Source organism: Saccostrea cucullata, unplaced genomic scaffold (genome assembly GCF_032062105.1).
Source record: "Saccostrea cucullata isolate Sc308-1 unplaced genomic scaffold, CSIRO_AGI_Scuc_v1 ctg769, whole genome shotgun sequence".
NCBI lineage: Eukaryota > Metazoa > Mollusca > Bivalvia > Ostreida > Ostreidae > Saccostrea > Saccostrea cuccullata.
Window position 1 is genome coordinate 474,585 of NW_026935864.1, and position 13,755 is coordinate 488,339.

Sequence of the window (13,755 nt, forward strand, 5' to 3'; positions counted from 1 at the left end):
GGGGTGATCAAAAAGTTCGCAAACTAATTGAATAACTTTTAAAATATTTTTCAAAGTGAGATTTTGAGTTTATTCTTTTTCAAAGTAGGCCCCTCTAGCTTTTATGCACTTTTCCCATCGGTCTGCCCATGCGCGAAACACATGATCCAAGCTATCACGTGACAGGACGCTTAGCACCTTGTTCACAGCAGTACCGAGATTTTCCCGGGACTCATATTTTTCTCCCCGTAGGTTATCATTCAAAACTGGAAATAGCCAGAAGTCACAAATATACCCAGTGTTTTCATGGTGTCCATCAAAACCTGACTTTTATGGCTAGGTGCGTTATCATGGTGCAGAATGAATCCAGATCTTATCAGATCTGGGCGCTTTCTCTTTACTGCTCTCATCAAATCTGATTTGATAACCCGTGCATAGAAGTCCCCAGTAACTGAAGTTTTGGGTGGTACCATGTGATTTAAAATTATACCGTTGATGTCACAGAAAACTATGAGCATAACCTTCCCTGCTGACTTGGTTACGCGTGCTTTTATTGGTGATGGCGAGGAAGGATGCTTCCAAATTCAACTTTGTTGTTTATTTTCTGGCTCATAGAAATGTACCCAAGTTTCATCACATGTGATGATTCTATTCATGAAATAATTTTGTTCTCTTTCATATCTACCAATGTAGGACCGGCACGCATTCACTCTCACCCTCATTTGCTCTGGCAAAAGGAGGCGAGGGACCCATCTCGCACAAACTCGCCGCACGTTAAGCTTATTCGTTAAAATCTTTTGAACTGTTCCATAAGTCATGCTAAGATCATTAGCTATTTCCCTAAACGTAACTCTTCGATCTTTGATTACATATTGTTCAACCTCAGACATGTTTATCTCGGTACTTACGTTCAGCGGGCACCCAGATCTATCATCATCTTTCACCGTCTCCCTTCCCTCAATAAAATGTTTTACATAAAATTTTTATAATACTTCTTTGTTCAATTACGATTGACTCATCCATTTTCGTCACAGTCGCCTCTATATTGACGTCATTTTAACATCATGACGTCATAATTATGACGCATATTTCAACATGACTCATACTGCATAAAGCAAATGTTTAGGGCTATGTTTGTGACAAATTTCATTCTTGTCAGAACTGTAGTTAGGTGGATAGAGAATTACTTTGCGAACTTTCTGATCACCCCTCGTACATATAATTATTCCTCTTTGACATCGACCTTTCTGTACCCCACCTCTCGGGCATGGTGTCCCATCTAAAGGTCAAACACAAAGTCCCAAGACCTTGACCCAGGATGTATGGTAGGGGTGGTCATAATATTCCGCCGCGATTTTTCTCACTTCTGGAAGACGAGTATGCGGAATATAGGGGAAATCGTGGTGTTCAATATGGTAACCAACGTTAAACAGAATGAAATTGAGCGGGCCATAGGAAGACGTTGTCGCCTGTTTGCCGTGGGACAAATAATGTTCGGAAATGAAATGCCCGGTGTCGCATAATAAACGTTCCGGATATTTCGCGTTCCGGCCGGAACCTTAAAATCATAATATTGGTTCCGGATTTTACTGTAAGATAGGTTCCGGCTATGGCTTCAATGCTTGAATCGCGATATCTGTAAGATGTCTGCCAGTTGCCATTCTACCTCCAACCATGGAAGGTGTCAGCACCTACTTGTCTACGGACAAGTACCCTAGTAACTATCCCGAGAACGAGAAGAGACGAATTAGGAGGCAGGCCAAGTTTTTTTCCTGTTAGAACAACCAACTCTTCAGACTGAACACTTCGAAAACGGGGTATGTATAGTAACTATTTTCTCTGTAATAAAATTACTTAGTCTTACGTATTGTAATTCTTGAAATTAAAAATCGAAATTTGGTTTAGTGCCTTTATATGATGAACCATTAAAATTTGAGAGTCTGAAGATGCGAATGCGATAATAAACACCTTTTTCCCTCATCAAAGTTGACTTGCTTACAGTTTGTAAAGCCCCCCCCTTGAAAGTTCTAAAAAAATGTTTGGCAGATCAAATTTTTAGCTAACAGGTGCCCTCTTAGACAAGAGTCAACCTCATAAATATTTAGGGTCTGTGTCATCTTATTTTATATATACAAAGGTATATATAATATGATTAAGCTTTATACTTTTTAAATAACATACTAAGCATAGTAATTTTAATAAATTTTAATGAAAAATGCTTTTCAGATAACAAAATTTTATTTCAATGCCTCTGTAAGCTATAATGTCAACTTGATTTTAGATCATAAGAATTGTTTTTAAGTAAAAAAAAACAAAACTTTCTTGAAACTAAAGGAAATGTAAAGTGTATCTTATTCTAGAAAACTATTCATATATGCCTTTTTTCAATATTTAAATTTTTTTTTCTCTTTATTTTTTAATCATTGAATTTTCATTTAAAAACACGATTTTTCTAAGGTAAATTTACTGACCAGGAAAAGGAAATGATGAGATTTACCTAAATTTTGAATTAAAAAGAGTATTTAGTTAGCTTAAGAGTGCAGGTGTCTGGGATACATAAAATACACTGTTGTAATGGTGTATCTTCCAGTGTTTTGATACCCATTTCCTCTGGTTTCTAATTAGTATGCTATGGTATACAGGTGAGAGATTCCTATAGTTCACAGCGTCAAATGTTAAACTCTTAGTGTTTTGATAACAATATCCAGTGGCTTCTTTTTTTTAATGCTATGGTATTCACTATTCAGGTATCAAGGATACCTATAATACACACAAGCAGTTGTTTTCATAACAATTGACAAAAAATTTGTCAGTACTGACAGACACTTTGCTGTAAATATTCCACATTATTTATATTGAAACAAAATAAGTGAATTAAATATACCTTTTCATAATTTCATGAATTTATAACTGCTTTTTTTCAATATTGATTACCAACAAATGTTAAGGGTTTTTAGTTGAATCACCTAATGGGCTTTACACTAAATTGCACAATTGCTCGTAGTATGGCAACTGTTCTAGACACAAATTGAGTCCACTTAAGTCCATTGTATATCAATAACTTGAATTTTTATTACTTAGTTATATTTCCTATGTTCGGCTTCTGGCACAAAAATATGTCAAATGGTTTTTTGTTTTTTGTAAAAGAGGAAGTGATATAGCATATACTCATGCATAAAAAGTGTCTATTTATAATTGTATTAAATTTCAATCCTAATGCACAGTGAAATGTATTTATTAATTATAACAAAGAATTTTAAGAATTTTTAATTTCAAAAAACTTTTAGAAAATTTCTCTAAAAGAATCATTAAAAAACTTGTTCCCTGGAAATCTAATGAGAAAAAAAAAACAACTTTTGCAAAAGCATATAATTCTGGTAACTCCCCTTGACTTCAAAACCTCTCACATGGTGCTTATACTATTACATGAAAATGTTGCCTAAAATGACCATTGGCTGCTTAAGGAGGCTGGGGGGTCAATAAATCAATCACAAAATTAACCAACAGATTTAACTTAATTTTTAGATATGATATCTTAAGCTGTCAGCTATCATATGGCAAAGAAATATTTTTAAAAAATTATTTTCAAAATTTGACCATTTTCTATATCTTTATATGGAGCTCTTCTTTTAAAGGAGATAGAAATAGTTTGAAAATGGCTGCCACCCCCCAGCCTCATTAAGGTATGTCAATCGGGAAATTTGTTAGGGGTACTTACCACAAACAAAAAAATGGATGCGCGGGTTGATATATATTTTTTGACTGATTTTAATTTGTAATGACATAAATAATAAATCCCTGAAATATAAAGAAATCGTAGGTTTTCCTTGGTGCTTAGATTTGAGATTTTATTTTGCCTTCTATATAATTCCATACAAAATTTTGCACAATTTTTTAACTTTATGACAAAAGCTTATAAAATTCTCCCACTCTACTTGGTAAGCATTATTCAGGTTGTCAATTTAAATGTAAATATATGAGAAATAATGCTGATTTCTGAAAAAAAGTTTGTTTGTGTTATTTATCCTTAATTAAATCAAGGATTTTTTGAGAGTTATATTTTGAATAAGTACTCATATAGTGTGACTCAAAATCGCAGAGAAAATAGGGGGTCAGTGTGCATCTTACTGATCTACGGTACAATTAAGTTGACCTTTTTGCACTTAAATTTTAACTCTGGTTAATTACTTTAACCTTTATCATATTAAATTAGATGTAATACTGGCAATAATTTTGATTATATTTTATGTAAAATAGTTTGAGTAATATTTATCATTGAACCAATCTTGCAAAATAATGCGCGAAAATTATTGTGTGACCTTTTTGCACAAAAAAGTTACATATTTTGGGGTATTTAAAAAGAAAATAGGCAATAAACATTTTCTGAAATCAATCTTTTTAAGACTTAAGTGCAGATCAGCATGATCAGTCACAAGTATCGAGTACTTTAAAATAATGAAAGAAAAAGTTGAGGTCATTGATGTTGATTTTTAAATATTGACCAAAATTTTCAATTTTCAGTTGAAAAATGTGTAATTTTTATCTTGACTTATTTGACATATCTTCACTTTTTTGGCAAAGTTTGTTGAAGGAATGTGTAAAACTTGTTATAAAATATAAATTAAAACCTATTATATTAAATCGAGGATAGAATCCAAGCGCCATTAACGTTCCTGAAAACAAGTAGGTCAAAGATTTAATGCCGAAAAAATACAGGATGAATCCGTTGAAGGCCATTGACAAATAGTGTTCACTTGATAATTTCACACCCCGTCAGAGGTTTCGGACTCTTGTAGAAGGGTCGGATGGCATGTATGATCGGATGGGTAATAAGCCACAATATTTTGGTGATTGGGTGGCGGAATAAGAAACTCTCCAGCCGCGTAGGAATATCTACATCCTGGTTTTCTTCCCCTAAGTATCGGTGATGGTCAGCATGATACTTCTTATAGCTTATAGCCATTGGAGCTACATTTGGTAAATTGCAAGAAGTCGGTAGGTCGACAGTCGACTGTGTCCAAAGGCCAGATTATGACCAATTTCTAGGCCTTTCAACTAATTTTTCAAGTTGCACATATAGTAAAAAAAAATTTAATTATGCATGAAATTATCAAAAAAGAGAATAACTTATGCATATATTTAATTAAATCACTAAAAAGTTTAATCATTTATAATTGAATTGTACGATGTTGTGTTGTTTTAAGGACAGGTAAATCATGTGTGAAAAATGACCAACTAACTGCCGATTTATGAGTTATCGTTTATAGGATTTACATATAGCTAGGCTACTTCAGCATTGGTATTGTTATATACACAAAAGGGTTCCTTACATTGTTTTGTACACAAAAGCGTTGACGAAAAGAAGGAGAATGTCTTCACTCTTCCTGTAATAACAGGGTCAAATGAATGGGGAACAGACTTTATTCAATATTTTTAACTCTCTTTGACGATTGTTATGAGAAAGAAAATATAATGACATGTTTTATTTGTGCGCACTTTTGCGCTTCCTATATAAATGTATATATTTTTACAAGTAAATGCAACGATTTATTATCTTATTTGTGTTACCTAGCAAGAAGAAGAACGACCGAATATAAACATTTAATCAGGTTAGAACTAAGAAGGAGGATAGATTTCACTTTTTATTTTAATTAAAAAGTTTACTTATATCTATTTAAACGGTGTCCGCAACTAGATAGTAAATAAGTTTAACATTAGTGTTAAATTTTAAAACCACTGGATTCTATTGACAGCAAAGAAACACTTGGGAAAATGCTAAAAACTGACTTCCGTATAAACAGTTAGATACCTCGGACTTGCTCTAAACAAGTTTCAGCAATGAGTTATCGTTCATAACAGCGAACCCTAGCGGCAGTTGAAAGGCCTACAATCTCGTGAATAGCACTGCCTAATGAATGATTTAAGACATCCCCGAAACAGTACGCTAGAATGAATATTGTGGCCCAGTTTGAATCTTTCAATAACCAGCACATGAAGATTTGAATGAGAACATCGCATGTCACTCTGTAAGCTACAGCTGGTATAGATGGGAGAATTATTTTTTTCTATTTTCCTTAGAATTCTAACTGTATTTCTTACAGTATTTTTTTACTCAAATATCGCTTCCTGATCTATAACTCTTTAAATTACGATACATATTGTTACATGTGTACATTTCTCTGTAATTGTTGTTTACCGGTAACACATTTTATTCTAAGATCTGTAGCTATTTTTATTTTGTGGAACGGACACTGTCTAAGCGACTCTTCATAAGATCGTAATGCCCCGTGTAAGTCTGCCACAACATGCTGACAGATTCCTAGTATCTGCCAGGATAGATCTCTTAAATGTAAGTCACACATGTCCCATAATCATAGAGCACCAGTGTCTGTAGGTACGAGGGGTATTTGAAAAGTAATGAATATTTATTCGCTGTATTTTATTCAACAAAAATATCACAGATTCAGCTTATCACAGTCCTTCAAAATATTCTCCTTTAACTTCTACACATTTTTTCAGTCTTTGAATCCATTTCTGAAAAGCCGATTTATAGGCCGATTTAGGGATACCCTTCAGACACTGGTATAGGGCACTGCCTACAGCCTGGCGGCTTTCAAATCGTCGTCCTCTTAAGGCATCCTTGATGAGTGGATTCAGCCAAAAGTCACATGGGGATAGATCAGGGCTGTATGGAGGATGCGGTAAAGTTTTAATGTTCATCTCTGTCAAATATTCGGTAACAATCGAGGCTTTATGGGCTGGTGCGTTGTCATGGAGTAAATGTATGCCACGGGTTCCAGTGCGAGGGCGGGTCTCTTCATAATGTAACACAACTTTGGTTAACACTTTTTCTTTGTAGAATTTAGCAGTGACACTGGTAGACTCTGGGACAGGAATTTGTACGACGGGTCCCTTCGAATCAAAGAAAATAGCGTACATAACCTTCCGCACTGTGCGGCTACGACGTGCAATTTGTGGCCTGTCCTTGACGTCAGTCACCCAAACTTTATTATTTCGCTTTATTTCTGGTTCGAAAAAGAAAATCCACGTTTCGTCACCAGTTACAATTTCGTTTAAACGCCTGAAATCGCAATGTTCATATTTTTCTAATAACTGTCGACAAATTTCTACCCGTACCCTCTTCTGCTCATTTGTCAGAATATGGGGGACCCATCGAGCACACACTTTTTTCAACATTAGTCTGTGTTTTAATATTTCAAACACTGCTGACGAATTGATCCCATTGAAAGATGAAATGTCATTAACGGTGTATCTTGCATCAGTTGCAATGATCTGTTTCACAGTGTCAATTTCATTTTTGGTGATGGCAGTTGCAGGTCTTCCACTACGAGGGTCATCTGCAAGCGTCTGCCGACCGTCTTGAAATCGACGTACCCATCTCAAAACAGTTGGATAGGATAGAGCAGAAGGTCCATAAACTTTGTTCAAATCGGCTTTAATTTCTGTTGGGTTATAACCGAGAAGCGCCCTTGCTTTACAGTATGCCCTTTGCTCTAAATGATCAGGAACTTTACTTGCCATTATGTCGTGCTATAGTGTCGCAGACGTCGTTTACGTCATATGTCAAGATCTAGCGTTCGCGTTATTTAAAAAAATTTAATTTATTCACATTTTGTAGAAAATTAATTAAATTTTTATTTTTTTCAATCTATTTTCCTGAAAAACTATGTTAAATAGTTTTTATTATTTAATATTCATTAATTTCTAAATGCCCCTCGTATGTCAGTTACTGTAAACACTGAGATATTTTATCAGGTCTATAGTGAAATAACACTGACAACGTCTTCACTATTGTAAACGGGGATAAATTTAGGATTGCCATTTCATGCTGTTGACTCATATTTTGTTCTAGATATAATTATTTAATTCAGGGGACATTTTTAAATAAGAAAGCATTGTCTACCCACACTTTTTTCATTCTCCGAGACAAATGAAATTACCTACAGCTTCATTGTTTTGAAAAATGCAATTTAACAACGTTGAATATTGAACCTGAGGTGTTTAAGAACATTGCAAAATGATACGAAACGTCTTAAAATATATATATGGAGCTTTTTTTTTCTACAGCTTCAGTTTAACGACCTTAACACTTTGAAAATTGACCCTGTTGAATATTTTCTCCATCTATAAAGAAAAAGTGTACATATCTTTGAACTGGAAATTGCTTGAAACGATTTATCTAAATCTATTCAGTAATTTTTCACCTTCAAACTTTTCATTTTTTAATTTAACCTTAAATATATCGAAATATATTTATACCCAAGGAAAGGTCTTGTCATAATGAATAGACTTTTAAGTAAATATTCCTTAAGACAATTTGATCAAAAGTTATTGTCAAGGTTTGGTAATAAGTTGCAAAACTTGGTCCAAACTTCCAAGGTCAAGGTCAAAATTGTGTTGGTACCAAATAACAATTACAAGAAACACACATCTGAAATAGAAAAGCCATCGCTTTATCCAATTAAAAGTTATGGTTAAAATTTTTGTGGACAAAGAGACATCCAGATGGATAGGTAAATAGTTTTATACCCCTGAATATTTGATTACCGGGGTATTACAGTCGTTATTAAGCCATTTAGTCCAAATAAATATACAAAGACATTCTAAATTAAAACAATGTCATTTTATCATAAATAGAAATAGATATACATATAACTAGACATAATTAATATCATTAAATGTTCGTTAAGAACTGTATTATAATTGATATGTACATAATAGTTTGTATAATTAAGTCAGTTACTTAAAAAGTCTTTCATACAGGTGGCTTTGAAAAACGGGTTCTTACAAGTAAACAGAATGATAACAGAGAGTGGTTTTTCAGAAGAAAAAAAAATAAATGAAAATCTTCACTTGATGTAGATATTTATCAAAGCTATTGAAGTTTTGAAATTTTCTAATTTCTTCGAAGACATGCTTCAATCTAATGTCGAATATGAATATATTATTAATATAAAGATATTCAGGGGATGCTCACTCCTCCATGGCACCTGATCCCACCTCTGATGTTTCGGAGGTCCGTGTTTGCTCTGCTCTTATTTTGTATATTGTTTAATGGACGTTGAGATTGAATACTGTTCGTTATTTCCATATCCTTCTTCAGTCTACTTTTATTTAAAAGCAGACTATGACACCAGATTATATAACTTACGATTAAGTCTTTATGAAAGATTTTAAAATGAAAAAGGTGTAACACAGTTAAGATTTTGTAGATAAATTCAATAAGACAGTACTGTTGTAATATTTTTGCAAATAATAATATCCTACTAGTACATATACTTTTCACGTGCTAACAACATTATGTGAGTTGGGTTATTTTATCCTCAAATTATACGAAAAGCATGAAGGTTTTTTTAAAACATTATTTGTTTTGAGTTCCTTTAACCAATCTCAAAATTAGGTATATTTATAATCCTTCAGAATAGTCAAACTTGTAAAAGGAAGTACAAGATTAAAAGTAAATGTTATATAGAGTGGAGATAATTTTCATTACTTTTTAAATTAAGGAGGCTGGTGGGTCAACAAATTAATCCCAAATTAACCACCACATTTAACTTATTTTTTTTTTTAGATACGGTATCTTCAGCTGTCAGCTATCATTTCTATGTAATTGTTGTTTAACACATTTTATTCTAATATATGTAGCTTCTTTTATTTCATTGAATGATTCCTGTCTGAGCGACTCTTCAAAAGACTCTAAAGCCCCGTGTAAGTCTCCCAAACCATGTTGACAGATTCCTAGTAGCTGCCAAGATATGTCTCTGGTGTATAAAGGCACATATGTCCCGTCATCATAGATCAGCAGTGTCTGTAGGTCTGTCAGTGACTGTAAACACTGAGATCTATTACCCAGTCTATGGTGAGATAACACCAACAACATCTCTACCATTACAAACGGTGATACAAATAAGAGTGAATTTCCATTTTGTTGACTCAAAAACTGTTCTAAATATAATTCTTCAATACAGGGGATATTTTCAAATAAACACACATTCTCCACCCAAGCTATCTTCATTCTTCGAGACAAAGGTAGATTACCTACAGCTTCATTGTATCTTTGCCTATCAATAGTATCAATATTATATATAACAAATGCCTGCGATAGTCTTTGTTGAGTGATATATGTGATATGAAGTGTTTTAACAAATCTCCATGTTCTATAATAATACAATGCTAGATAAAGTAAAAAGAACACAGGACCTAATTTTGATGCCATTTTCAACATGCCACAAATAATTATATCTAAGTTATAGATATTTCTATGTGTACAACATGACGCACTGTTTACCATCATGAACGCTGAAGAAACAAGAGTCTCAGCAGTACAGAATTGTAATGTTAACAACTGGTGTGGTGAAATTGATAACCGCGAGAGAGTTGTGACTGATTTTAAATAAAGATAAGATGCCCATTTTTGTTTAGCAGTAAAACTTAAATTACACAATTCAGTTATGCCACATTTATCTAATTCTGCAGCACTCATAAATTCTCCCTCAGCAGCGGATAACACAAAGGACAGGGTACAGAGGGCTGGTTCTAGGAACGATCTGAGAGTCGGACTCAGCAGTAAACAGGGCATGCCCATTCTGTAATACTGATAAAGTTGTTCTACAAGAGATCCACGTGCATCATCAACAATTTTGTTTATGAACATGTTGTTCTGTGGAATAAAAAAGTTAGGAAAGTCTCCACAATAAACACAATGAAGAAGATATTTAAAACACCTCCAAAAACAATCCAGTAAGTTGTTCGGGCGCCATTCAATTTGTCCTGATTGCATCATCCAGAACATTGTGGTCTTCATGTAATATGAACACAGTAATTTATCATCCCCACAATTGATAACTTCCTTCAGAAATATTTTCAGGAGTCCATAACATAGAAATTGTGTATGATTCATGGTACACACCAGTTGTTGCTCGGCTTGAGAAAATGATAATCTCCATTCCAGATCGTTAGATATCACACCAACTTTACTACCAATAGGCACACAGTGACAATCATTTTTAAGGATTTTTTCTAACACAGGTACCGGCGGCCAGGTATGCCTTTGACATCTTTCAACCCAACGTCCTAATAGTTTAGACCAAGGAAAAGTAGCTAAACAATAAGCTTCATCGAATTCAAGAAGGCCATAAAGGAAACCACTACTACAAGGACCATGGATTCTAACATTTTCAGAGTAGGAACCTTTCTCAATCCTGTCCTGAAAATCTTTTTCTCTCCAGAGACGACTAGATAAATAAGCCCCGCCATTAAAGAGAACAAGGCATGATATCTGCACTGGTGTCAGGAGGCGTAGTTTGACAAATCCTGGCGGTGTATCAGAATCTTCCATAAGTAAAATGATATGTTTTGTGTTATTATAAAACCGAGACTGGGAAATGTCAGTTATTAGTTTATATTTGCAAAGCCAGAACATTTTATGCCGGTCAGATGATCTCAACCTAAATCCCTCTCTATAACTACCACTATCCATCACAATACTTCCTCTATGTCTATAAATAGGTTTCTTTATCATCTCATCCATGTCCTTCACATCCCTTCTGATGGCCACTTCTGTTGGTGTCCCTATCTTACGACACAGACCAACATACAGGACCTCTGATAGACGGGGAATGTGATCCATTCTGTCAGTGTAAATAAGTATTGTCTACATTATAGAAAGTAAAGTCATAATTTTGTATCTTTTTCTTTTTGGAAATTCAATATATCTGTTTTAGATTCTTAAAAAAACATGACTAATAGATACATACATGTAACACTGTTAGGGTATCTGATATTCTCTCTGCAAATGGCGGACTGTACGTTATTTAAAGGGAAATACCCGTAAAACCTCGTTTCGTTTTCTTTTTAGCATTATAATAATTATTACGTTCGTAGACTAAGAGATATAGATGATTTTTAGTACACGTATACGCATGTAGTTGGGTCGATGAAAGAGAGAATGGAAATCTTCAGAGTCGCAGAAATAAAATCAGACGTTGTCCCTGTGGCTTTAATGTACTGTGAAATCACAAATTTCCGTGGGAGGTTAATTTTCCTTGTTTTCGAAATATGAATAGACCCACGAATTCATATCCACCACGAAATGTAAAATGTTACATTCATTACTACTAAGCAATTCTTCATCCACGAGTTCAAATCCCCACGATCCAAGAGTTTTTTTTATAACCACGAAATTTGACAGCACGAAAATATGTAATTTTACAGTATAATAATATACTTTTATACACAGGTACTTGTGGACGGGACCCCAACTCCCCGAATATATAACCCTAGGTCAAATATTATTTTTAATGTTTTTCATAAATTATTCTTCTAGTTCACATTTCCAATGTATTCCATATGGATTACAATAAGCCACTTGAGTTTCTCCAGATGACCTAAAAAGCTAATAGAAAAGAGGAATATATAGTGATCACGTAAAACCAAGCTAAGTTGTGATACTGGTCCCTGTGATCCGCAATAGTAAGGCTCTCTTATAATGACCTTATATTTTACTTCTTTGGACATTTTTTTTACCATAATCATTTTTGTAACTGTCAACGAGATTGTCTTATAGAGATATTCTTCAGTCAAAAACTTTGTGTGTCATTTACACATTTGAACAACTCATTTTGACTTGGTTTTTCTGCTTCCTCTGGCTTCTTAATCATAATATAATTTTTATATATTAAATTATATAAACAAGTAAAAGGTAACTAAATCTCAACTATAGTTTTAGCATAATATAATTTTTTAAGAAACTTGAATAAAGACAAAATATACATTAAAGATTTAAGAGTTATTGTTGCTATCTTGCTGAGAAACAGATTTCTTTAACGAACTTATATTATTTAGAAGATGTGTCTGTCTGAATGAAATCCAGGCGCGGATGGATCTAGAAATTTTTTTCAGTGGGGAGTTTGAAAATGGGGAGGGGAGTGAAGAGGAAAAGAGTTGTTTGAACGTACGTTACATGTTGTTAAACAACTTAATAGGATACAAGCATATGCGTCAGAACCCTGGGGGAGGGGGGCTTAGCCCCCGCCTCTCCACTTTTTTTTGCAGAGATGGACACAATATACATATTGAACATTTGGCTGTAAGTTTAAACCCCCCTCTTTCAACAAACATGTTTCAATCAAATTCTACAAAAAGGTATTTGATAGTGTTTTTGAATAAATAGGGCAATGTACAGTAAATAAATTTGGTAATAAAAGTTGGAACTTATCGCCCCAAACCCCCACGAAATAAGATATTGCGATTTTGTAGAACTTTCTCTTTCCTTAATTTTTCTTGTCAAGTTATTTCAGATGATTCTTCCCCGCCCCCTTTTCTAAAACGATGCTACGTCTCTGGTCTTTATGAAGACTGGAAAGTGACGTTCATGCTCAGTCATACATGATTTTTTCAGGGTTTCAAATTGCCATGCTTCATTCATATGTTTTCACTATAAACTAGATTTCTGACATGCTCGGTAGGATATAAAATTGACGTTATCTTCCCATATTCTCATATCTGTATAATTTATTCATGATATCCGGACCGAGCTTTACACTTAAATTGCTTCACAAAAACTGGAATATATATGAATTCATCAAAACTTTATTATGGAGCCGGTCTACACCATGAACTACTTTATCCTAGCCACAATGCAAACGTGCATATTTATTTACTTCAGCATAGCTTTTAGAAATATAAGAGGTATTCATATTGATAGTTTGTCAACAAATAAATAATAGAAATTACTTCGCATCTGCCATCCATCAG

At 34.0% G+C, this 13,755-nt stretch overlaps 1 protein-coding gene and 1 pseudogene across 1 annotated transcript; both read right to left on the reverse strand.

Moving 5' to 3' along the window:
* Positions 1-1,201: 1,201 nt before the first annotated feature.
* LOC134244083 (sphingolipid delta(4)-desaturase/C4-monooxygenase DES2-like) lies at positions 1,202-4,960 on the reverse strand (annotated as a pseudogene).
* A 3,756-nt stretch (positions 4,961-8,716) lies between these two features.
* On the reverse strand, positions 8,717-11,848 carry LOC134244095 (uncharacterized). Its single transcript, XM_062726373.1, has 2 exons — positions 11,757-11,848; positions 8,717-11,630 (listed from the first exon to the last, which is right to left on the reverse strand). The coding sequence occupies exon 2, from the start codon at positions 11,627-11,629 to the stop codon at positions 9,590-9,592; it is 2,040 nt and encodes a 679-aa protein (XP_062582357.1). The 5' UTR covers position 11,630; positions 11,757-11,848; the 3' UTR covers positions 8,717-9,589.
* Between the last annotated feature and the right edge of the window lie 1,907 nt (positions 11,849-13,755).